Below are 26,059 nucleotides of genomic sequence, written 5' to 3'. Positions count from 1 at the left end.
GAGTTTCTCACCGGTTTAGCCCACACTTAGGGTGCAATTCTCTGGCTTTGCCACGCTCTTGCTCGAGCAAAACGAGGCTGGTGAATAGCGAGAGAGGCCGAAAATGAGAACCGTGTCAGGCACCAAACTGTTTCCGATGCAACCGACCTGCTCCCTTAGGTGAAATCGGGATCTTGCCGTAGTGATGTGAGAAACCAATTACCACCTCTTAAGGCCTATTTCCATACAATTAACGGGAGCAACCCCATATCCAATGACCTCCCGTATTTTATCGGCATCCCCAGCAAGTGGTGACTCTGGCGCTGATTAGTACTCCTTTTGAAATAAGTGAAACTGGTGGAAGGGATTCTGCGGGCTGCCGAGGAGGTGCGTGGCCATTTTTGGTCACAGGTAAAGAGCTCGGGGGGCACTGGGCTTGCAGCCCCAGTGCTCAGTGGGGGCTGAAGGACCCTCGGTTGTGTAGGGGATGGGGGTGAGCCCACCAGAGGGGTTGGCCGCCATGGGAAGGGGGGGAGAGAGAAGGTGCACGGGGGCCAACCGTGTGCAGCATCAGCATGCCAGCCCATGGATCCTGTCTACCCATTCCGGGGTGACCGTAGCCCCTGTCTGTCTGCCCCACCGACCACCCATAACCCCCATCGACTGCCGAGACCTCTGGTCATGCAGCTGAATGCTATTGCTTTTTTCAAGATAAATTTAGAGTACCCAATTCTTGTTTTCCAATTAAGGGGCAATTTAGCGTGGCTAATTCACCTACCCCTCACATCTTTCTGGGTTGTAGGGGTGAGAACATGGGGAGAATGTGTAAACTCCACACGGACAGTAACCCGAGGCTGGGATCGAACCAGGGTCTTCAATGCTGTTGCTCGGTGTGCTTTCTCTTTAATTTTTTTTTTTAATTTAGAGTACCCAATTAGTTTTTCCAATTAAGGGGCAATTTTAGCATGGCCAATCCAACTACCCTGCACATCTTTTGGGTTGTGGGGGTGAAACCCACGCAAACACGGGGAGAATGTGCAAACTCCACACAGACAGTGACCCAGGGCCGGGATTCGAACCCGGGTCCTCAGCGCTGTAGGCAGCAATGCTAACCACTGTGCCACCGTGCTGCCCTGCTTTCTCTTTAATTGCTCTGTTTTAATAACCTTTGCTCTAGAGTCGCCAGGTATCTTTCTGATACCACCACGAGGTTCAAGGCCAAGTGCTGATCAATAACTCAATACACCAGTTAGTAAGTTTCAAATCAATACACATTTATTATACACACAGTCAATCACTACTCATGCATAAACTCTACTTACTAAACTATCACTGCTACTAAAAGCCTATACTTAGCTTCGAATGGCCCACCAGGTCAGAGGAACAATGGCCTTTGGCCGGTTCTGATTCTGCTGGCTTCAAACTGGTACAGAATAGTAGCTAGGAGCGTCTATCTCGTAGCGTGCGTTGACTTGAGACTTACTTGGTTGATGCAGCTGCTAGGCAGGTCTCTCCTCGCTGAGAGCCACGGTCAAGAGTTCTTTGAGAGCTGCCAAGAGAGCGAACTGAACTTGGGGACCCTATTTTATAGTCCCCAGGGTTTCGCGCCCTTTTGGGCAGACCCCGGACTTGGTCCCAATTAATTGGACCATGTCCCAATCGTTCTTATCGATTTCTCCGATTTCTCCCTTTTCGTTGGGCTGCCTTTGTCCTAGCTCCCACTGGCGCCGGGGAGTCTGTCCTGGTCCCGATTGTTTCAATGTTTCTGATTGTTTCTGGAGATCGTTCATTAGTATGTAAATGGCTATTGGTTTCGGTTCTGTCTGGGTTTTGCAAATCTTAATACACAGGAAACCTTGCACCTGCTTGTGTTCCCTGTAGCTGACCAATTTTCCCGACACTCTTTGCAGGCATCCATTTTGGAATCGGGACGTGGCCGTCCCAGGTGGCTACAATGCTGACAGGCAGCAGTGCTAACCACTATGACACCGTGCCACTCCAATGCTGTTGCTGATAGGGAATTGGCAATCCTGGTTAAGTGAGCACTTCACACAACCCATGTGGATTCCCGTGGATGGGCCATGTAGCATGTGGGAGTTATTGCCTGGCATCCCAAACACACCTTGGCTTGATGTATGGACACTGTGCTTGAACACAGCGCGAGGCAGTACCCCACGCACAGCAGCCAACATCTAAACACCCAGGGGATGGGACACAGCTCTGGGCACATGTCCTCGGCCGGAGGGTTTGTGCGTGCTACGGTGAGGGGCAAAGGGTTAGGAGGTCAGTCCACATACCGGAAGAAAGTGACAGAGGTGTCATATTGGTTGTATTGAAGGCTTTTAAATGTGTCACAGGTGTCATACAATTCTCCACTCTTGATGGTGCCGCCCCACTCTTCCCCACCATCCCCTCACCCCTTACTTGCCTACCTTGGGACGGAGGGATAGCCGGTTTGAGCCCCGGCTGCTCCTGCATCATCTGGCTCTGCCAGCCCTGGCGGATCCCCGATGTCAGCACCATGATGTCAACGCCTTGTGCGATACACCTCAGTGACTGGGGCATACTCTGCAGTGCCTTGGCAATGCCCACCTGTGACTGGGACAAGCTCTGCAGTGCCTCAGCAATGCCCACCTTCGACTGAGACATGTCCCGCAGACCTTAATCAAGGTCAGCCTGGTACTGGGTCACATTTCCCAGCGAGTCATACATTCTGCCGATAACCTCAGCCATGGCCATCACTGACTGCGCAATGCCTTGGACACCTCCGGCAATGGTGCCGATGTGTAGCAGGCTCTCCACTGCGGTCGGCACCCTAGCAGTGTTGGCCTTGGGGCCATGCATTGCTGGTGATATCCCCTGCACCTATAGCCTCTGGGACTCCTCCAATCGGCCATAGGGCACCTGGAATGTCGCTGACATCTCCCTCTGAATGTCCCGGCCACACCCTAACGTCTCCATCAGGGTGGGGCCCAGTGGATCCACACCGCTGCTGTTTCCGCATACCTTCGCGTTAGTGACCGCTCTGTCCTCGGCCACCCCCGTCACTTCCAGGGCCAGTTCATTGAAGGTGGTGAGGATTCTTGAGTCTGGCACTCCTCTGCCAGTCTGGGCCATCTCCCAGCAATTGTGCGAGAATTTCTCCTGCGGAGACACAGAGAAGGCATTGTTAGCCACACGTGTGGTTCACAGTGGTGGGAGGGAGGGTGTGAAGAAAGGGTTGGGTTGAAGGGAGAGGGGGGGGTTGAAGGAAGGGTTGGAGAGTTGCGGGGGATGGATTCTCGCGTGGAGGCAGAAAGATTTGGGGGGGGGGAGCGTCGGTGTCAACCCACCCATGCTGCCCGGTGTAGCACGTTGACCTTCTTCCGGCACTGGAGTCAGTCCCCCTGGTCACACTCCCCAAGCTTACATCTGCCGCCACCTCATCCCAGGTGGAGATGAACTGCTGAAGGTGAAATAACTGAAAGTATTTTAGTTCACGGTTATATTCACTGTCAAACAGTAGTATCTTTGGAGCATATTTATATTTTATACACAGTATGTTTTCTGATGTGACTGCGTAGAGGTTCATAACCAAAATGTTTTTTAATTGTTGGCTGCCCCGTAGCTGACTCTCCGGGACCCTCGGGGGAACAGGACATCTGTCCTGTCCTCGACCGCATCTAGGAGCCTCGCCAGGGCCACATCGCCAAATCTTGGGGCTGTTCTTCTTGGAGCCATGGCTGCGAGCTGGCTGGGGTTGGCTGTGAAAGTGCTGTTTTAAAAAAAATAACCTTTATTAGTACCACTCTGCTAAAGGAAAAAGTTCCTTCCTATCCACCCTATCTATGCACCTCATTATTTTATATACCTCAATTGGGTCACCCCCTAAGCCTTCTCTGCTCCAAGGAAAACAACCCTAGCCTATCCAGTCTTTCTTGATCGCAGAAACTCTCCAGCCCAGGCAACTCTTCACCCTCTCTAGTGCAATCACTTCCTTCCAGACGTGTGGTGACCAGAATTACACATACTTCAGCTGTGGCCTAACCAGCGTCTTGTATAGCTCCATCATAACCTCCCAGCTCTTAGTTTCTGTGCCTTGGTTAATAAAGGTGTCTTCTTAACCACCTTATCTATCTGTCCTGCTGTCTTCAGGGATTTATGGACATGCACCCCAAGGTCCCGCTGATCCTGTTCTCCCATTCATTGTATATTCCCTTGCCTTGATAGTCCTCCCAAAATGCATTACCTTACATTTTTCAAGGTTCAATTCAATTTGCCACTGTTTTGCCCATCCAACCAGCCCATCTATATCATCCTGTAATCTAAGGTTTTCCTCCTCACTACTTACCACACCTCCACTTTTTGTGTGACTTGCAAACTTATTGATCATACCTCCTCCAATCACATTCAGATCATCAATGTACACGACAAACAGCAAGAGACCGAGTAACAATCCCTGTACATAGGCTTCCAGTCACAAAAACCTCCTGCCACTAAGCCAATTTTGGATCCAATTTTCCCTGGGTCCCATCAGCTCTTACCCATGCAAGATCCTGTTAAAAGCCTCAATGAAGTCCATGTAGACTACATTACTCTCATCTACACACTTAGTCACCTCCTCAAAAAATTCAATCAAATTTGTTTGACATAATCTCCCTTTGACAAAGCTATGCAGACTATTCTTGATTAATCTTTGCCTCCCCAAGTAGAGGTTAGTTCTATCCCTCAGAATGTTTTCTAATAGAGACAGGGGACTTTTAAGAAGTAATGGAGAGGATGTTCAGCCAGGGTCACAGAGGACACTGAGGCTGTGGACAGTCAGGTTCAACCCGACACAATGACCAGGAATCATTGGCAAAGAAACAGAATTTGTGGAAGAGGTGAACAGATTTGGGCTGGCTAATGTTCAACTGGAGCAATCCAAGATTTATCCAATACTATATTTTTCCACATAAAATCTGACAGAAGTAGTGGAGAGGATGCCAAGAAAGGAGCTGGAGAGATAGAGCTGATGAGATTGCGACTGAAAGACCTTCAAATCCTCAGTCTCATTTGGATGGAATTCCTCAGTGGCCACGCTCACAATTACGTCGTCACGCTGACGACCAGGAACTACGCACGGATCATGTGACGACGACTGGCTGGTGAAGGTGGCGCGCGCGCGCTGGCGGAGTTCGCAGGGGTTGGCGCGTGCGCGGTGACGGAGTTTCGCGTGCGTGTGTCTGGAGAGCCCATCATGGCGAGCTCGGGGAGGAAGCGCCTCCTGAAGGAGGAGGATATCTCCAAGGTGGAGTTCGAGACCAGCGAAGAAGTGGATGTCACCCCTACCTTCGACACCATGGGCTTGCGGGAAGACTTACTGCGGGGGATCTACGCGTACGGTGAGTGAGTGAGGGCGGCGCGGCCTAGCGAGGCGAGGAGCCTGGCAGTGTCCCCTCGGATCTAGCGGGCGGTGGCAGTCAGAGACGAGCTGAATGAAGGCAGGGCTTCAATTCGGGGCCCAGGGCCTGCGGCTTGTACCTGGTGGTAACATTCTGGGGTCCAAGCCCCACTCGCGAAACAAAAACACACAATCTAGTTTGCTCCAGTGCAGTATTGACAGAGTGCAACATTGTCACATCTTTCAGATGTGATGTCAGACCGAGGTGAACATTTTAAAAAACATGCCACTATTTGAGAGCCCTCCCCTGTGTTGTTCCCGTATTTATTTCAATCAACAACACTCTAAAAAACGATTTCATCATTGGAATTGATTGAAAATTCCCTCCCCACCACACTACGGTGCCTATTCGACTACATTGATGAAGAATTCAGTATGTCCAATTCACCTAACAAGCATGACTTTCAGGACTTGTGGTAGGAAACCAGAGCTCCAGGAGGAAACCCACGCAGAGATGGGGTGAACATACAGACTCCGCACGGACAGTAACCCAAGGAATCAAACTTGTGTTGGGAAGCAACATTGCTATCCACTGTGCTACCGTACGGCTCTGTTTTATATACCTCAATCAGATACCCTCTTGTCCTTCTAAACTCCAGCGAGTATAATAATCTTTATTGTCACAAGTAGGCTTACATTAACACTGTAATAGAACATAGAACAGTACAGCACAGAACAGGCCCTTCGGTCCTTGATGTTGTGCCGAGCATTGCCCGAAACCAAGATCAAGCTATCCCACTCCGTCGTAATGAAGTTACTATGAAGAGCCCCTAGTCACCACATTCCAGTGCCTGTTCAGGTACACAGGGAGAATTCAGAATGTCCAAATTATCTACCAGCTCGTCTTTCAGGACTTGTGGGAAGAAACTGGAGCACCGGAGGAAACCCACACAGACACAGGGAGAACGTGCAAACTCCACACAGACTGACCCAAACCGAGAAGGTTATTGGGACCCTGGCGCTGTGACATAACAATGCAAACCACTGTGCTACCATGTTGCCCAAACTGTTTAATGTCTCCTCCTACATCAACCCTTTCATCCCTGGAATCAATCTGGTAAACCTCCTCTGAACTGCCTTCAATGCCACCAGGTCCTTCCTCAAATAAGGAGACCAAAACTGGACACAATACCCCAGATGTGGTCTCAACAACACCGTATACAATTGCAACACCTTTCTACTTTTATACTCCGGTCCTTTTGCAATAATAATAAATCTTTATTGTTGTCACAAGGCTTAATTAACACTGCAATGAAGATACTGCGGAAAATCCTCTAGTCGCCAGACTCCAGCGCCTGTTCGGGTACACTGGGAGAATTCCGAATGTCCAATTCACCTAACAACCACATCTTTCGCATTCCATTTGCCTTTTTAATTGCATGCTGTACCTGCATACTGACTTTCTGCATGCAATTCATGAACAAAGACACCCAGATCCCTCTGCCGAGACACATCTTGAATCTGCTTTCCAGTTAGATAATCTGCCATTCTATTTTTTTCGGCCAAAATGGAGAACCTCACACTTATCTACATTAAACTCCTTCTGCCATATTTTAGCCCAATCTCCTAACCTATCTATATCCGTCTAAAATCTTTATCTCCTCTTCAGTGCCTGCTTTCCCACCTATTTAAGTATCCTCTGCAAATTTTGCTATGTTACTCTCTGTCCCTGCTTGCAGATAATTTATATAAATTGTAAACCGTTGAGGTCTGAGGACTGAACATTACGGCACCCTGCATCTTCAAATGTGCCAGCAAAAAGTGACTCACTTTTCTCAGATCCTGTTTTGTTCCTCTCCAGCCTGTCTCCATCCAGCTTTTCCTTTCCGCAGTGTTTATCTGTCTCTGTTGAATAATTCCTGCTTATTGTCATAGAGCTGCAATGGGAAGAACTCATTTGCAAACTGAGAATAAATTAACTTATTACACCGTCAGTTCTCAAGCAGTCCCTTTTCTGCAATAAAAGGCATTGTGTTTTTAATTGCAAATTTAAATTAAGCAGTTGTCACTAAAGTGTATGTGTGTAAACAATTCAGGTATCAATGGCTTAGGAAAAAATTACCTTTTGGCGATGCAACCGACAGGTTAGTAGGAGACCCCTCAAACTGCATTTATGCATGTAGGTACCGTTTATGTAATGGTATTATAAGAAGAGTTGAGGCATCGTCCTACTATAGTTCCCACTATGTCGTTTATTATAATGAATGTATCTGTCAGGTATTCTTGTACTTTATCTCTTTGACTTGAGTTCTCAGCAGGATAACCAGGCCCACTTCCAGTTAATCCTTTTGTATGTTTTTATTCAGATGTATGCCTGTAGAAATTGTTGGAGTTCTTAACTCTGTCTTATCTCTCTCCAGTGCCCCATCCCATCAATAATGAAACATGTATTCTTCTGACTGTCTTTACTCTGAGAATAAAAAAAGCTCCTGTGTAATATTTGATTGAAAATGGTTTACATAGAGAATTGCCATTAATCTATATGAACAAGATTAGCACAATTATAGCAGGGTTTAGGGTTACAGGCACAATGGGACTGGGATTCAATCAGTCAGTATTGACTGTGAGACATGCAGTCAACTGCACTATAAATACTTTGTGTTTCTTCTTTGACTGCAAATCTATTACAATGTTTTAAAGTGATTTTCAAAATTCTGTTCAGGGTACCCTAAAAATTGACCTTCCAAGGAATGTATTAGCTACTCAAAGAAGACAAAGAGCTGGTGTTAGAAGAATGTAATTTTTTAATTGAAAACGAGCTAAGGGGGGAAACAGAGCAGTTCATGCACTGTTCTTTGCAAATGCTGGATCCAAAACCTAATACTTGAACTTCTTGAGCCTGATGTATTCTTTGGAGATATTCAAAAAGTCATAAAGCAGCCATAAATGGTGACTTTAAAAAGTGATTCCATAGCGACCAGTATAAATATTGGATTACATTAGCATTTGCCATTAATAGTGCTGTACACAATGAAGGTGTAAAGTAAGCAGTTGGATGGGATACTTTTTGCTCTAGCTTGTGTCAAGGAATGCTTTCTTACTTCATATTAATAAAATCATATGGTTGAAAGTAGAACACGATGGAGCTAATACGTGTTTTACTTTTTGTAGGCTTTGAAAAACCATCAGCTATTCAACAAAGAGCCATCAAACAAATAATCAAAGGGAGAGATGTCATTGCTCAGTAAGTTTAATTTTGATTCTGACCAAGTATGTTGTTGTAAATTATTGTTGCCGTAGGCAGTCCCTCGGAATCATGGCTCCACTCTGGTTCTTTGGGTTCTGAGATGGCTGATAATTTCACTGCTCCATCTGCAGACTGCCACTTGTGGCAGGTGGTGCTTGTAGAGTTGGGTGGATGAGTTGTTGGCGCTCTCTCCACTTTATTTTGGCCTCTGCATGCTCCCAACAATGTCTCTCAATGTGCGGGCGGCATGTGGCGCAGTGCATAGCACTGGGAGTGCGGCGCCGAGGTCCCATGTTCGATCCCGGCTCTGGTCACTGTCCGTGTGGAGTTTGCACATTCTCCCCGTGTCTGCGTGGGTTTCGCCTCCACAACTCAAAGATGTGCAGGTTAGGTGGATTGGCCACACTAAATTGCCTCTTAATTGGAAAATATATATAATTGGGTACTCTTTAAAAAAAAAAAAAAAAAATTTTTTTAATTGTCTCTGTGTGTTCCGTGCCTTTGCAAATGAACCTTTTCCATTTTGGTCAGTTCCAAACCAGAGATGTTCAACTGGCGGGAGAGATGTTTGTCCTCTTCAGGGATGTTTTAAGGATATCCCTAAAATGTTCCTATTGTCCTGCTGGGAGCTTCCTGCTCAGGTGTCGGGTATCAGACATATGAACAGTATGTCTTGAGTTGGTTTTGAGTGATTAGCACCTTGCTAGACTTGGGAGAGAGAAGCTGTTGAATCGTCTTTCTTGCCACTAGACCTTGCTAAGGCACCGCCACTGATTGTACTTCTCCAGTTCTTGAGGTGCCTGCTGCAGTTTGCCCAAGTCTCCAAAGCATATGGAGTATAGGAACTCCGTAAACCATGACCTTAGTCTTGGGTTTGAGATCTTGGTCCTCAAATAATCTTTTCCTGAATCAGCGGAAAACTGAGCTGGCATGTTGGAGGCAATTCTGAATTTTCATTGTCTATACTTGCTTTCACCGGGAGTAGACTCCCAAGATATGGAAAATGTCCACATTTCCAGAATTGCCTTGTTGATCTTAATGGATGGCAGAGGTATTTTGCTGTGTAAACCGTACTACTGCTATTTCATACTAATTATTATTTTCTAGATCCCAATCTGGTACAGGAAAGACAGCAACTTTCTGTGTGTCGGTACTACAATGCCTGGACATTCAGGTAAAACTTATTAACAATGCATATGACTTGTCCCCAGTAAATTGATTGTATTTAGGACTCTATAAACAAACAAATAAAGCAGCAAGTTGTCTTGATGTTGAAGAGGGCATGCATCAGTTCTGAATTCTTTTTATAAATTTAGAACACCCAATTCTATTTTTTCCCCATTAACGGACAGTTTAGCCTGGCCAATTCACCTACTCTGCACATCTTTGGTTTGTGGGAGTGACACCCATGCCAGCACGAGGAGAATGTGCAAGCTGCACACGGACAGTGACCTGGGGCTGGGATCGAATCCGGGTCCTGAGCTCTGTGAGGCAGCAGTGTTAACTACTGCACCACCATGCCGCCTATTAGTTCTGAATTAATGAAATGTCCAGTTGACAGTTCACAATAGAATCCCTTCAGTGCAGAAGGAGACCGTTCGGTCCATTGAGTGTGCAACGACCCTCTGAAAGAGTACTTGACCTCAGTCCAGTCAGGTCCCCATCTCTGGAATCTAACCTGCACATCCATGGACACTAAGGGACAATTTAGCATGGCCAATCCACTTAACTTGCACATCTTTTTTCAAAATAAATTTAGCGTACCCAATTATTTTTTTCCAATTAAGGGACAATTTAGCATGGCCAATCCACCTAACCTGCACATCTTTGGATTGTGGGGGTGAAACCCATACAGACACGGTGGAATGTGCAAACTCCACACGGACAGTGACCCAGGGCCGGGATTCGAACCCGGGTCCTCAGCGCCGTAGGCAGAAATGCTAACCATTGTGCCACATGCTGCCCCAACTTGCACATCTTTAAATGTAGTTTATTTCCCTTTTAATACATTTTTAAAATTTAGGTCCGTGAAACCCAGGCTTTAATATTGGCACCAACTCGGGAGCTCGCAGGGCAGATACAGAAGGTAAGAAATAAACTTGTTACGAGTCTGTCTTCCAGTACTGAAACTGGATGAATGATGCCATTTAATACACCACTGAAAGATAAGAAAAAAACATTTTATTAAGGCATTTATGATTTTATAACAGCAATGACAAATATAAACATAACTCAGTAACTAACCCCCCCAACCAACAACCATACCCAGCCAACATGGCTTACACACACAGTTCCCCAGCTGAAATGTCATTTTCAATGTTACTAGTTTGCCACTTTCACAGAATCTATTGGTAAATACATTGGTAAATATCCTGCAATCACCGTTCTTTTAAAAATTGCTGTTTGATTTATTCAGTTATTATGAACCGGTGTCCCTAATTGTAACTTGAATCATAAGATTTGACCCCAAATGTTTTTTTTTTTACAACAGAATTTCAGATCTAAGAAATTGAATTTAATCTCTTCCATCAGTGTAATTCAATGCCTCTAGTTGTTTTCCCACAGATGTTACGGTATATCTGCTTTCAATCAGTTATATCCTTCCTGATATAAAAGCAAGACTGCAGTAAAGCAAGACTAGTTATTGTGTGATACTAATTCAAGGATATGTCCCTGATTTCTATTTCGCCCTTCTACTAAGTTACAACTTGCCTAATGGTGTACTGACAGAATGCATTGTGTAACTTGGTAGATCCATGGTCATGCTGAGTTAGCTGATTCCAGCCTGGGCAGAAATAGCATATTACAATTGGCATCAGTGCCCCAGGTTAATGCTGCAAGAATAAATCTCTTCTGTTTCTATCCCATGGCCCTTTCTAGAACGTGCTCACATGGACACTCGTTGAAAACTGGTGGGCTTTGCTGTGGCACCATACATGAACCGAATCCTACCATCCACTAGAGTTGAGGGAGGCCTTTAAAATTAAAATGCAATAGGGTATTTGTTTATTTATAATTTATCTGGGTCTGAATTGGGCAATCAGTGTCTAAGTTTTAACTGGACATCAGACAAGTGGTAAGCATAGGTCTAAATTAATTGTATTTTTAACATATTGTATAAACCATTTGCATCAAACTAATTTATTATCTCAAGATGTCCCAAAGTGCTCCAGGGCCAATTAATTTAATTTAAATGTAGCCATTGTTTGATGGAAGCATGATAACCATTTTATACACAGCACGGTGATGATGTCGGAGAGATTAATGTTGAGCAGGTTATGGGGAAAGGTGTTTAGCATCTCTCTTAAATTGAGTCATAGGCTCACTTGCTTCACATCGATCGTATTGTAATCTTTATCACAGCAAAATCTACTGAAAACTTAAATAAGAGGAATCTGAAAATGTTTAGTGGCTGTCGATGGGTATATGGCCTGTAGGATCTACTAGCCCCTCCTGATTCTCTACATGCTGAGTTCCTAGCAATAGGCTGCTGTGTGTTGTTTGGTACTATTTTATCGTGTCTTGGGTCCATTCATCAGGTACTCCTTGCTCTTGGTGACTATATGAATGTACAGTGCCATGCGTGTATTGGAGGTACAAATGTTGGAGAAGACATTCGGAAATTAGACTATGGACAGCATGTAGTTGCTGGTACTCCAGGACGTGTATTTGGTAAGCAATCTGTTCTGTCCTTCATTTTTAAAAAAATATATTAAATGTTCAATTTCTCTTGGGTAAGTTACTTTTTCAGTATTTATGTTTCCATTGTTGTCAGTTAGTTCAAAACTTCCGTGCTTCAGTGCAGTTCATCCACTTGCTGTTAATCAAGGCGGTCTAATAAAATAGATAATCGTAAACAAACAACACATTCAGAAAACTTCAGAAACCTACAGTGTGCTTGATGTAAAGGGACGCATTCATTTTGTCACAGTTGTTCATTCTTTAGTAATTGGTATCATAGAGCTTTAGAGGTAGAGTTACACTATGCAACTCATCACATTTGTATCCAAATTGTTGTGCCCTTGTAGCTACTAACGGGGGCAGACTACAGCACAGTATTAATGAGGTCAATAACACCCCCCCCCCCCCCCCCCCCCAAAAAACCCATTTGGAAGCCGGATTCAAATCACCCACCTCAGACCCTTGCATTCTCCCTCGTATGTCCATTTCAATGAGATCTTTAACTTGTCTGTTTTACAGCAGTTAGTGCTGTTTTTTTTTTAAAAAGGGAGCGTGTCCTCTATCACTTTGACAGAACTGGATTTCTGGGCCTCAAGAACATGCTGGAATCTTACTTGGCCTGAGTCAAAAGGTCGAGGAAAGAGACGCAGAAGAAAGTCTACGAAGGTACCTGGGCACAGAGTGACAGTCTGATGCTGATTACAAGCACCAAGAAAATTATGGTCCATTGTCATCAACTGCCCTCAAGTATTTTTAATAATTAAATAGCTACCAAAATCTGGGTGGAATGAAATATTTTAATGTAGCTTGTGGTGTATCAGTTGATTTGAAGGAGTCGGGCCCTGCAGTTAGAGCACGTACTCTATACTTTAATTGGTGAGCTGTCAGCCATATATTGGCAGGCCAGTGAACACATGGAAGGTGATCCTGACCACGGCTTCTGTTTTAACAGATATGATCCGAAGACGGAGCCTGAGGACACGTGCCATCAAAATGTTGGTTCTTGATGAAGCAGATGAGATGCTGAACAAAGGTACAAAGGATCCTTAAATTCTTGGGGCAGTTTACTGAAGGATGATCTAATATAAGATGTTGAAAAATATAAAGGGAGTCAGTAGTTGAGGAAGATAAAGTATTTCCTCTGGTGCAGGAATTAAGGAGCAAGATCAGGATGCACCTCTTCAACATATGGTGGAGATCTGGAAGCTCCCCCAGCTGTTGAGGTTGGCTCAGTTGAAAGTTTCAAGATTGAGTGTGACTGACTTTTTAGGGGGATTTGGGCATCGTGCAGAGTTCCTGTTAACGTTTTGTTGTATGTTGCCTCTTAATGTTCATAGAATCATAGAATCCCTACAGTACAGAAGGAGGCCATTTGGTCCATCGGGTCTGCACCGGACCTTGAAAAGAGCACCATACTTAAGCTCAGTACCTTTAAACACTTTAACATAGATGCAGTATCTCAATTTGAGTGCCGCAGCAATACCTTTTGGGTGACTATGCAGCTTACAAGGAATACTGGTACCAGGGATATGGCCAAAGGTGGTTTAAATGTGATCACGATGTAGATCAACCACAACCTAATTGCATTATGCAATTGGTTTGAGGGGCTGAATGGTCTATTCCTGTTCCTATGTTCATTTCCTTTCAATAACTTGTTATCCTCCCCAATCCCAATAGTTGCGAATAGTTTTTGGTGTAGACACACAAAGGGCGGAATTCTCCGCAAGGCCCGACGCCGTCATGAAACCCGGAGAGGTTCACGACAGCGTCAGAGGCCGCTCCTGGCCCCCTATTCTCCCACCCCGGGGGGGCTAGGAGGGCCGTGCCGTAAATCTCGGCCGCCGGGCCTTGTCGCTGGCGTCAAGGCCCGGCGCGCCGAGAATGACGCGGCCGGCGCGCCTAATGACGTCAGCCACGCATGCACAGTTGCCGTCTTCCCCTTCGCTGCCCCGCAAGACGTGGCGGCTTGACCTTGCGGGGCGGTGGAGGGAAAGAGTGCGTCCCTTTGAGATGCCGGCCTGACGATCGGTGGGCACCGATCGCGGGCCAGTCCCCTCCCGAGCACAGTCGTGGTGCTCACTCCCCTCTCCGCCCCCCACAAGCCACAAACCAGGTAATGGTGCCATGTTCACGCCGGCAGCGACCAGGTGTGGTTGCCGCTGGCGTGAACCGGTCGGGAACGGCGGGCTGCCATGAAAAACAGCGACCCGCGATTCTCCGAGCGGCGTGTCCCAAAACCAAAACGTGACACGCAATTTTTTGGGGGGGGAGATCGCGGGGGGTGCCAGAGCGGCCCTCCCGCGATTCTCCCACCCGGCGTGGGAGCGGAGAATCTCGCCCAAAGTGTTAGTTTTAAGTGAATATTTAAAAATGCTTATAGTGGAGGCTGGTGGGGGAGCCTATTTTATCTTTAATCCTGAATTTTATTCTGTGTGGAATCATGTGTGGCATGCTGGCACAGTGGTTAGCACTGCTGCCTCCCAGCGCCAGGGACCCAGGTTTGATTCCAACCTTGATGACTGCGGAGTTTGCACGTTCTCCCCGTTTCCTCCGGGTGCTCCAGATTCCTCCCACAGTCCAAAGATTTTTTTAAAAAAAATTTTAGAGTGCCCAATTCATTTTTTCCAATTAACGGGCAATTTAGTGTGGCCAATCCACCTACCCTGCACATCTTTTTGGGTTGTGGGGGCGAAACCCACACAAACACGGGGAGAATGTGCAAACTCCACACGGACAGTGACCCAGAGCCGGGATCGAACCTGGGACCTCGGCGCTGTGAGGCAACAGGGCTAACCCACTGCACCACCGTGCTGCCCTCCACAGTCCAAAAATGTGCAGATTAGTGGAGTGGCATGCTAAATTGCCCCTTAGTGTCCAACGGTTATGTGGAGTTATGGGTTATGTGGGGTTATGGGGTGGGGCAGGGGAGTGGGTCTAGGTAGGGTGCAAAGATTATGCATGGTTACAGGGATAGAGCAGGGGAGTGTCCTTTGGCATGGGTGCTCTTTTGGAGGGTTGATGTAGATTCTGTGGGCCGAATGGCCACTGTAGGGATTTTATTAAAGGTGAATTAATTTGAAATATTACATGAAAACCAGTCTGAGGTGTTTGTATGTTCTGTCTGGCAGTATCATTAAACTTTGTGTTCTGACTGCAGGTTTCAAGGAGCAGATCTATGATGTGTACAGATATTTGCCTCCAGCCACACAGGTAATTCTGATCAGTGCTACGCTGCCTCATGAAATCCTGGAAATGACCAACAAGTTCATGACTGACCCGATCCGAATCCTTGTGAAACGGTATGTTGTTTCTGCATTAGTAACGGTGCCATTTCAAGTTATTTTGCAATCTCATTGGGTGATTTCAGTACAAGCCATTGCAATGTGAAGTTCTTCATTTATTGGAATTACAGAAACTGCACTTTGTATTGCCACAGTAATTTATTATGAGCTGTATAAATTAGGCCTACCCAGAAATGACTCTATCCCCATTAGTTTAAGTTTTGGAAATTGGAAAAAAATAATTCTGTACATTGCATCCATGTTGCATTCTCTAACCAACAGGGTAGGCAAGACCATTGATGTCAGCTTTATGTGAGCATCATGTTTCATTAGAAAGTAAATATGTAAGACCAGAAGGTTGCCTGCATATTTAGTGTCCCCCTGCTCCTTCTCCACTGGTCTCTTCTCAGCTGCCTCCCGCCCCCTTTTACAGCCCGACACCTTGCCGGCCCCTATGCTGCACCAGGTGATAGCACCTCTCAACAGCGTCATAATCCTTCAGCACTACATTGCAGTGCGCTCAGCCATTTTCGTGCTTGAGCCCCGGAGTGGGATTCAAACCTAGAACCTTTTGAATTGGGTGTGAGAGTACAACCAACAGAGCCATGGCCATCATTTATGTTATAACGTGCTTGTCATTTTTAACTTCAACTTTCACTCAGTATTTTATTTGCATTCAACTTTATTTTTTGTCTTATCTGGAATATTGTCTTGCAATATTCATTTTTCAGATTTCAGAAATCATACCTTGGCTAAAAATCAAAGACTATTGTGTTGTCTCGGGTCACAGATGGTCATCACGACCCTGAAATTCTCCTGGTCCTGAGCCGATTCACAATCGAACTGTGAACCTGCAGCTCAGTTGCACTCCCCGCCTGTGCGGTGCAAATTTATTTTATTGAAAAATATTTTAATTCAAATTTTAAAGTTTTAACAATTAAACATGTATAAAACACATTTACAAAATAAAACCAACACAAAAAACAAAATCCCAGACCACCTTCTCCCCCCTAGCAGTTGACGGCAACCAGCTCCCCAAGTTGCAATACAGACAAACCCCAGCCAAAAGTGAGCTCTGTGCACAACCTTTAGCTGTATCAACCCCAGCCTCTTGCACGAGGTTGAGGCATTCACCCTCTGTAGCACCTCACACCACAACCCCTCCTCCAGCGCCATCCCCAAATCCTCTACTCACTTGGCCTTAGTCCCCTCCAGAGACTACATCCTCCTCCAAAATCCTCCCATAAATTGCCGAGATGACCCCCCCCCCCCCCCCCCCCCCCACCACATCACCGACCAATACTCCCTCCAGCAACGAGGAGGGTGGTGCCACCGGAAAGGTCGGCAGACCTTTTTCACAAAATGCTGCCCCTGCATGTACCTGAAACTCTCCCGCCACAGCACTCCAAACTTCACACACAACTCCTCCAGACTCTGAAACCATCCTTCTAGGAACAGATCCTTTATATCCACTACCCCTCACTCCTCCTATCCCCAAAGCTTGCATCCATCCTCCCAGGCTTAAACCCATGGTTCCCTCGAATTGGCATCAACTTCAACCCTGACCCCAACTTGAAGTGTTGCCGAAACTGCCTCCATATTTTCAGCATGGTCGCTACTACCAGACTCCCTGAATACCTCCCTGGGGCAAACTATGCGACATTGTTACCAACACCCGCAACCCTGACCCCTTACAAAAACCTGCCCCCGTCTTCACCCGCAAAGCCTCTGTCTCCTTACTCCAGCCCCGCACCTTCTCAGCGTTCACTGCCCAGTAATAGAATAAAATGTTTGAAGGGCCAAGCCCCACAAACAAACGCCCTCTCTGGAGCACCGACCTCCTAATCCTTGCTACCTTATCCGCTCACACAATCAGCCTCTCCACTCCATAAAAAGTGTTTTCTGCAAAAAGACCGACAGGCACTAGAACAAGATTAAAAACCGCAGCAAAATGTTCATCTTGACCGCCTGCACCCAGCCTGCCAACGATAGGGGAAGGCTATCCCACCTCAGCAAATCCCCCTAAACCCTGCCCACCAAACTCGTAACGGTCAACTTGCGGAGCTGAGCCCAGTCCCAAGCCCCATCTGCGCTCCCAGACACCTAAAGTGGGTTGTTGCCACCCGGAGAAGTTACCACAAAACACTCGCTTTTCCCAAATTTCACATTTATACTGAGAAAGCCCCAAATCTCCTAAGCAGTCCCATTATATCCCTCACTAACTAGCCCAAATTGGAGATCATTGGCATACAGGGACACCCTATGCTCCACCCCCTCTCCATTTTTCTGAGCACCTCAGCGCAATGGCCAAGGGCTTTATTGCCAGCGCAAACTGAAGGGGGTACGTGAGGCACCCCTGCCTCGTTCCCCTGTGCAGAGGAAAGTACCCTGAATGTATCTCGTTTGTATGCACACTTGCCATCGGGTCCTTGTACAACAGTTTCACCCAAGCCATAAACTTGGGCCCAATCCCAAACCTCTCCCAATACCAGAAACAAATAGCTCCACTCTACACGATCAAACACCTTCTCTTCATCCAGTGCTACCTCCAACTCTTTTCCCTTCTCCTTGAGAAAGCACCCCATTCAACAGACGCCACACGTTATACGATAACTGTCTGCCCTTCACGAACACTGTCTGCTCTTCCTCAATCACCTTCGGGAGGCACTCCTCCAACCTTTACCAGAATCTTGTCATCCACATTGAATAATGATATTGGCCTGTATGACCCACACTATACTGGGTCTTTATCCTTTTTCTACAGAAGATAAATGGCTGTCACCTGTGCAGTTAAACTGCAGCACAATTGGAAGATCTAAAAAGCAGGTTCCATTTGAATGTTTTGACAGATCTAGTTCCCATTTGTCTTCCATGTGCCTTCTTAGTATGTGTTCAAGTGGAAGTCATACAGGCTGGCATAAAAGTACGGTTTTATATGTTTGACTGTATACAATTAACTGAAGGAGGAATTAATTCCCTGCTGGAACAAGGTTTTACATTGGGAGCTAGAAAACAAATCAGCCAGAGAGCCAAACATGCAACTGTAGCCAGTAGAGGTTCAAAAGCACAATTCTGCCGCTTCACGTTGATGTTCACGCATGTTTTTAAAAAAATAATAGTTGATGGTATTGTGTTTACAGTGATGAGTTGACCTTGGAAGGAATCAAACAGTTCTTTGTAGCAGTTGAAAGGGAGGAGTGGAAGTTCGACACATTGTGTGATTTGTATGACACGCTGACCATTACTCAAGCTGTTATTTTCTGCAATACAAAACGGAAGGTACAGAAAACATTCTTTATCCACCCATTTTCTAAACGTGTAGAACAGGCATTGCATTACATTTTTTGTAGCTTGAGTTGACAATCAAATCTTTTTGTTTTATAAGGAAAACCAACAAGCATTCTGAAGTACATCATAAATGTACAGATTTTGGGCAACACTCTGGCGCAGTGGTTAGCACTGCTGCCTCATGGTGCCTCACTCAAAATTGCCCCTTAATTGGAAAAAATGAGTTCATTTTTTCCAATTAAGGGGCAATTTATTGTGGTCAGTCCACCTACCCTGCTCATATTTGGGTTGCGTGGGCGAAACCCACGCAAACACGGGAAGAATTTGCAAACTTCACACAGTGACCCAGGGCCGGGATCAAAACTGGGCCCTCAGTGCCAGGAGGCAGAAGTGCTAACCACTGCGCCACCATACTGCCCTCTAGACCAGTGATTAAGGCGGCTAGCTTTTATGATAAATTTGTCTGCTTTGGGGAGGAAAAATTAACTGCAATTTCTACATTAGTTGGTATTGACAGTGAGCTGGTGGGGTATTGACTCCAGGCTGGTGATGTGTATGTAGGTAGCGATACTGTGTCTCAAATCCAGCTATGCAAAAATTGGCAGTCTCTGAAAACCGGACAATTTTTTAAGGTGCCTGGATGAATTTTTTATTATTATTAGATGAGTAAAATAACTAACCAGATTGTTGGGCTCGGAGCTGCAGTGGCCAGCCGCCGACTGGTTATTGGCTTTGAGGGTCTGTCTTTTCCCACACTCTGCGTGATCTGGGCAACCCGTGACCTGACCTGAACTACCTGAACCGAAAACAGACAAAATCCAGCAGAGACTCCATCCCAAGGTTGTCGGTTTTGAGACACTGTTATTTGTCTACCTTCTCTGAAGATTGGATGGAATTAACTTGCACAAAAGAATAAGATTTATTATTTCAAGTAATGGGCATGAAAAGTTTGTAGAAAGGTAAGTTAGTTTTGAATATGTTCATAAAGTGCTTTTATAGTATAAGAATAATGCAAAACTGTAACTCTCTTGGAAACACTGTCGCTCAAAAAAAATGCTTGTGCGTGTATGTGTGCCACATATACACTTCTATAGACACAAGTCACAAGGAAACAAGGATTGGAAGGAATAAGTAAGACATGAGTTTATTGAAAATCATCAAGAAATTTGCAATATTTTTTAAATTGTGCGTTGCAACCAAGAGGATGAGAATTATGGGGTGCAAAAAAAAGAGATAGCATAGTTGACTCAAATTAAGTGTGGGTTCCTTCTGAATTTTACTGACAGGTTTCACTCAAAACCTGGTAAAGCGAAAAGTGCAGAGGATACTGGAAGTCTGCAGAGGGATTTGGATAGGTTAAGTGAATGGGCTAGGGTCTGGCAGATGGAATACAATGTTGACAAATGTGAGGTTATCCACTTTGGTAGGAATAACAGCAAACGGGATTATTATTTAAATGATAAAATATTAAAGCATGCCGCTGTGCAGAGAGACTTGGGTGTGCTAGTGCGTGAGTCACAGAAAGTTGGTTTACAGGTGCAACAGGTGATTAAGAAGGCAAATTGAATTTTGTCCTTCATTGCTAGAGGGATGGAGTTTAAGACTAGGGAGGTTATGTTGCAATTGTATAAGGTGTTAGTGAGGCCACACCTGGAGTATTGTGTTCAGTTTTGGTCTCCTTACTTGAGAAAGGACGTACTGGCACTGGAGGGTGTGCAGAGGAGATTCACTAGGTTAATCCCAGAGCTGAAGGGGTTGGATTATGAGGAGAGGTTGAGTAGACTGGGACTGTACTCGTTGGAATTTAGAAGGATTTTTTTTTTTTTTTTTTTTCTTTTTTTTTTAAATTTAGAATACCCAATTCATTTTCCAATTAAGGGGCAATTTTAGCGTGGCCAATCCACCTACTCTGCACATCTTTGGGTTGTGGGGGCGAAACCCACGCAAACACGGGGAGAATGTGCAAACTCCACACAGACAGTGACCCAGAGCCGGGATTCGAACCTGGGACCTCGGCGCCGTGAGGCAACAGGGCTAACCCACTGCGCCACCGTGCTGCCCGGAATTTAGAAGGATGAGGGGGGATCTTATAGAAACATTTAAAATTATGAAGGGAATAGATAGGATAGATGTGGGCAGGTTGTTTCCACTGGCGGGTGAAAGCAGAACTAGGGGACATAGCCTCAAAATAAGGGGCAGTAGATTTAGGACTGAGTGTAGGAGGAACTTCTTCACACAAAGGGTTGTGAATCTATGGAATTCCCTGCCCAGTGAAGCAGTTGAGGCTCCTTCATTAACTGTTTTTAAGGTAAAGATAGATAGTTTTTTGAAGAATAAAGGGATTAAGGGTTATGGTGTTCGGGCCGGAAAGTGGAGCCGAGTCCACAAAAGATCAGCCATGATCTCATTGAATGGCGGAGCAGGCTCGAGGGGCCGGATAACCTACTCCTGCTCCTAGTTCTTACGTTTTAAAACAAATTTTGGAGTTCCTGTGGACGTGCTTTCGCTGCCTCTGAATGAAAAATTCTGTTCTAAATTTAATTTAATATAATTTTGTTCATTTCAGATGCTGAACGAAGTAGAATTCTTTTTTAAAAATTAAGAATGGTGCAAAATAACTACTGTCCTCAAAAGGGATCAGTCGATAGCTTCCAATATTGTTTTTCCCTGACTGCAGGTGGATTGGCTCACTGAGAAAATGCGAGAAGCTAATTTCACGGTGTCATCAATGCATGGTGACATGCCTCAAAAGGAGAGGGAATCCATCATGAAGGAATTCCGTTCCGGCGCAAGGTGAGTGCTGTTTGAAAACTTTCACTGACTGCTTCTGATGGTGATGTTCTAAAGATAACTGCTTCCCCTATTTGCTTTACAGTCGAGTGCTTATTTCTACGGATGTTTGGGCAAGAGGGTTGGATGTCCCTCAAGTCTCGCTGATCATAAACTATGATTTGCCAAATAACAGAGAATTGTATATCCACAGGTAATCTTGGCATGTTTTTCTTACACCTAGTTTAATTTAATAATGAGTGCTTTTTTTGAGCCTACAGAACTTGTCAACCCAATTTTCTTGGTTTGTGCTCCCTTTTTGTACTTTAGTTTCAGTCTGGTTCCTAAGTGGAATAATAGATGTTATTTTATTATCTACCTTGCTGACAGTGAAATTCAAAGTATCTCCTATGCCACCCTGTTCACTTGTGTAGTATGGAACATCTGGGGATTAAACAGTTTATGGTAATTGGGAGAATGAGATAAACTGCACTATAACAATGTGAGCGAGACAAACTATCAGATTAAAAGTGTAATTTGAAAATTTCATACGTGAAGAAGCAATTGGAATATAGAGGAGGCTTAGCGAATATTTTACCTTGTTTCGGGATACATCTTCAAAACAATCAACTAGTAAATTCTAATCTAGGAGAAATTGTCTTTAGTAACTGGTTACGGGTAATGTGATGAATTGTTTTTATATTGGGTGCTGTTGATCAGTTGCTGTGTTAGTACTCTGGGATCTGCTGTCCACCTTCCAGTCCTGTAAATCCTGCAACAGTATTGGATGTTGACATACTCTTGTATTGAATTTCAGGATTGGTCGATCAGGCAGATATGGCCGGAAAGGTGTGGCTATCAACTTTGTTAAGAATGATGACATTCGTATATTGCGAGATATTGAACAGTACTACTCCACACAGATTGATGAAATGCCAATGAATGGTGAGCTCAAATTACAGCGTTCTCTGATCTGGCTGGGTATTCTTCAACAAGTGGCTGAGAATATTTTGGTTATTAAACGGTCAACAGTAACAAAGATTTGAAAATCAACTATGTAACATTCCACATATAAACGGCAAAAAACATCACCGTTCCATATTGTTACCTATACAAAGCTATATCAGCTCATTTGTACAAACAAACGAACAACCGATATCACCCCTCGCAGGTTCCTCAACAGAAATGAAGGATAAGCCTGAGAATGTGCTATCATGTCCAGAACTTTGCTGTATAAATGATCTGCCCATCAGTGTCACTTGTCCTAGAGTCCTCTGATGTCAATAATAAACCTAGAACTATTAGCTTGAACTACAGTCCCTTCCACTTAAAATGGTCATTTTGCTGACAATTTGCATTAATTTAACATCAATAAGGTTGGTGGTTATAGCGTTTTAAGTACTAAATTTATTGGAGTCAGAAAGAGTTGTGCTTGCTCACTAGTTTGTACATTGTTGACGTTCACGTGATTGGAAGAATTATCTATGCATTGTGTACTAACCTCCTCTAAATTGTGTACGATCAATAGTTTACTAAGCATTGATTGCAGGTCAGAGTGGTGCTGGAAACAACTAAAAATAAATACTACACCGAGGAAAACTTTTTGTTACATCATAGAATCCAATAATAGTGTTGTCCTGTTATACCAACCATTGCTTATAGCAGGAAAATCGCATTAGCGTGAATACCACGCTACATCCACACAGTGTTTACACTGGAATCCTCTTCTTTCCCAGCCACATTCCATGTTATAAGGAATTAGAATGATGCAGTTTGCTGTGATTCTGTCTGTTTCTCTTCTCGAAAGTTACTTGTGCCTGTGCTCTCCTAAAAATGGCAAATCTCACACCGGGTTAATAATGCCAGCATGTGTTGCTTGGTGCCAACAACCATTCTCCACAAGAACTCAGCATCAAATGCCGGAGTCCACCACAGCTTAGTATTTGCACCAATCTGTATGCTCAGTTTCAGAAGGTGTTACTGTATAGTGCTCGGGAACAAAACCTTGGGTGATGGATCATATCTGCTTCCCTTAATTCTTATTTTCTTCCTGTTTTTCCCATTTAACCAAATGCTGTAAACTGGTAAACATACAGCCCTGACGCTGATAGTAAAGATGACCAAGATGATCACAGCAATTGTAAAACTCTACCATCCAGAAAACAAATGGTAGTTTCATAGTCCTGTAACTCCACAAACCTTGGGGTTAATTTAGTTGATTAATTGAAGGTCATAAAGGCACAGCTTCCTCCATTCATTTTTCCTTAAAATAATTTTTGGAAACAAATTAAGTGCACGTATAGTAGGCTGTCTTGTATGTTCTGTGCACATGCAATTTAGGTTATGTAGATTTTTAACGTAATTTAAATATTAAAATTTGTTTCCTTTTTTTGTTGTCTAGTTGCTGATCTTATTTAATGGAATTGAACAACCAGAGGAACTGGGTGGACAGTGGATTATGTTTCTTCGGTTGAAAATGAAACACTTCACATTGTATAAGGACTCTGCACATGCATATCCTAGCTTTCTGTTTGTAGAATTTGGATCTTATTTTGAGTAGCACCTGGTTTTGTAAACCAATGTTATTGCTTTGTTTTATACACATGCGATTACTGGCATTTTTGTTTGCAGTTATTAAATAATAGAATTTTAATATTGGTACTTAAATTGGCAATTTTAATGAAATTCCATGTATGGATTCCATTCATCTTCATTAAAGTTTGATACTAATGTTCTCTAATGTTGGTTGATCCATAATCCCGCTCTTTTTTAATGTTTGTAGAAGTAGAGGTACCAAGTCTCGAGTTCCCATTTAGGAAGGTCTATGACTGATTGTTGCAGTGTCACTTTAAAGATGTTCATATGAGAGGAGAGGGCAGTTTCATCTTAATTTCTAGCTTGTCATAGAGGAAAAGGGAATTTTAAAGGAATATTATTCATTCTTGCATTAGGTGTCACTGATATGATCAACATCCTTGAGGTTTCTCCCATTTTATTTGGAGTTGCCACAGCGCTGGTTGATTACCACTCTGCATCTCCTGTTTGGCACCCATTCCTCATTTAATTCCACTGTGTTTTAAGTCTCTCACCCTCTCACCACCACATCTCTCCATTTTAGGCCTTCCCCTTCTTCCTGGAAATCCCATGTTCCTCTCTTGCTTCAACACTTTGCCTCTCTTTCTCTATCTACTCAATATCTTCTTGGCTACTTTCTTTGATGCTTCTACAATCTTCACTGACAACTCTTACCTTGTACTATTCCTGATCTTGTCCTTTCTCATCACTCTACATGTTTAAAGCCAACATGATTGCCATGCCCCCTAATGCTGTGATTGTTTGATGCAACACAGTGGCTTGCCAAGCAACCTTAGATGACAATCAGTTAAGACCCCATTGTTGTGGGACCTGGAGTCACATATGGGGCAGCAGGGTAGCATGGTGGTTAGCATAAATGCTTCACAGCTCCAGGGTCCCAGGTTCGATTCCCGGCTGGGTCACTGTCTGTGTGGAGTCTGCACGTCCTCCCCCTGTGTGCGTGGGTTTCCTCCGGGTGCTCCGGTTTCCTCCCACAGTCCAAAGATGTGCGGGTTAGGTGGATTGGCCATGCTAAATTGCCCGTAGTGTAAAGTAAGGTTAAGGGGGGGGGGTTGTTGGGTTACGGGTATAAGTGGATACGTGGGTTTGAGTAGGGTGATCATGGCTCGGCACAACATTGAGGGCCGAAGGGCCTGTTCTGTGCTGTACCGTTCTATGTTCTATATGGCATAGACCAGGTAATGGTGACCAGATTATTTCCAGAAAAGGATATTAGTGAAGCAATTTATGATGATCCAATGGCTCTAAGCTGGTTATTAGATAATGAGTAGATCGTGATTCTTCCCTCATTGTTGTATAATTTCATTTGATAGTCGGGTAAATAATTCTGTGTTCTAAGCTGAAAACAGCCTAAGGGTTTCTCAAAGGTTTTAAAAAGCCCTTTCTGCTTTTATACATAGTGTTCAAAGACAGCAAAGTGCTCCTCTGCCCAGGCAAATAAATGACATTATTTGAATACTAGGAGATTCTCAAAACATTTTGTGGTGAAATTAGTATTTTTATTGCAAAAGCACTTCTTTAAATCACCATTCCAACCTTCCCATACCATGTCAATCCCATTCCTTTTATCCCATGCCAGGCCATTCCATCCCCATTCTATACTTCCATTTCTCCCTCCCCATGCTGTACTCAAGAAATCCCTCCAGCCAGGAGAACTGTTTTCCTCCCCTTCTGCCATTTGTCTCCATCGTCACCCCACTCCCAGTCATTGCCATCAGCTGTTGGCAGCTGCAGGTGCACCACATGCTCCAGTCCTCTGCACTGCCCCTCTTGCCTCTATGTGGGCCAGACTCTGTCCACCGAATCAGCTCACAACCCAATCAGAAAAGTGCAGACACACAATGACCAGATTATCAT

The 26,059-nt window shown here is 44.6% G+C and overlaps 1 protein-coding gene across 1 annotated transcript; it reads left to right on the top strand.

Moving 5' to 3' along the window:
• Positions 1-5,128: 5,128 nt before the first annotated feature.
• eif4a3 (eukaryotic translation initiation factor 4A3) lies at positions 5,129-24,347 on the top strand. Its single transcript, XM_038804589.1, has 12 exons — positions 5,129-5,342; positions 8,513-8,585; positions 9,696-9,762; positions 10,612-10,674; positions 12,128-12,260; positions 13,222-13,302; positions 15,427-15,568; positions 18,691-18,829; positions 21,516-21,631; positions 21,714-21,821; positions 22,425-22,552; positions 24,009-24,347. The coding sequence occupies exons 1-12, from the start codon at positions 5,198-5,200 to the stop codon at positions 24,023-24,025; spliced, it is 1,212 nt and encodes a 403-aa protein (XP_038660517.1). The 5' UTR covers positions 5,129-5,197; the 3' UTR covers positions 24,026-24,347.
• The last annotated feature ends 1,712 nt before the right edge of the window (positions 24,348-26,059 follow it).

Source organism: Scyliorhinus canicula, chromosome 1, assembly GCF_902713615.1.
Source record: "Scyliorhinus canicula chromosome 1, sScyCan1.1, whole genome shotgun sequence".
In the NCBI taxonomy this organism is placed as follows: Eukaryota; Metazoa; Chordata; class Chondrichthyes; order Carcharhiniformes; family Scyliorhinidae; genus Scyliorhinus; species Scyliorhinus canicula.
This window is presented reverse-complemented; position numbering and strand designations above follow the sequence as displayed.

What these genes read in the sequence shown, in the direction of transcription:
- eif4a3 (XM_038804589.1), top strand. Translation starts at nt 5,198, where the DNA reads ATGGCGAGCTCGGGGAGGAAGCGCCTCCTGAAGGAGGAGGATATCTCC. An exon ending in TACAATGCCTGGACATTCAG is followed by an intron (nt 9,763 to 10,611) that starts GTAAAACTTATT and finishes TTTAAAATTTAG; the next exon opens with GTCCGTGAAACCCAGGCTTT. An exon ending in ATCCGAATCCTTGTGAAACG is followed by an intron (nt 15,569 to 18,690) that starts GTATGTTGTTTC and finishes TTGTGTTTACAG; the next exon opens with TGATGAGTTGACCTTGGAAG.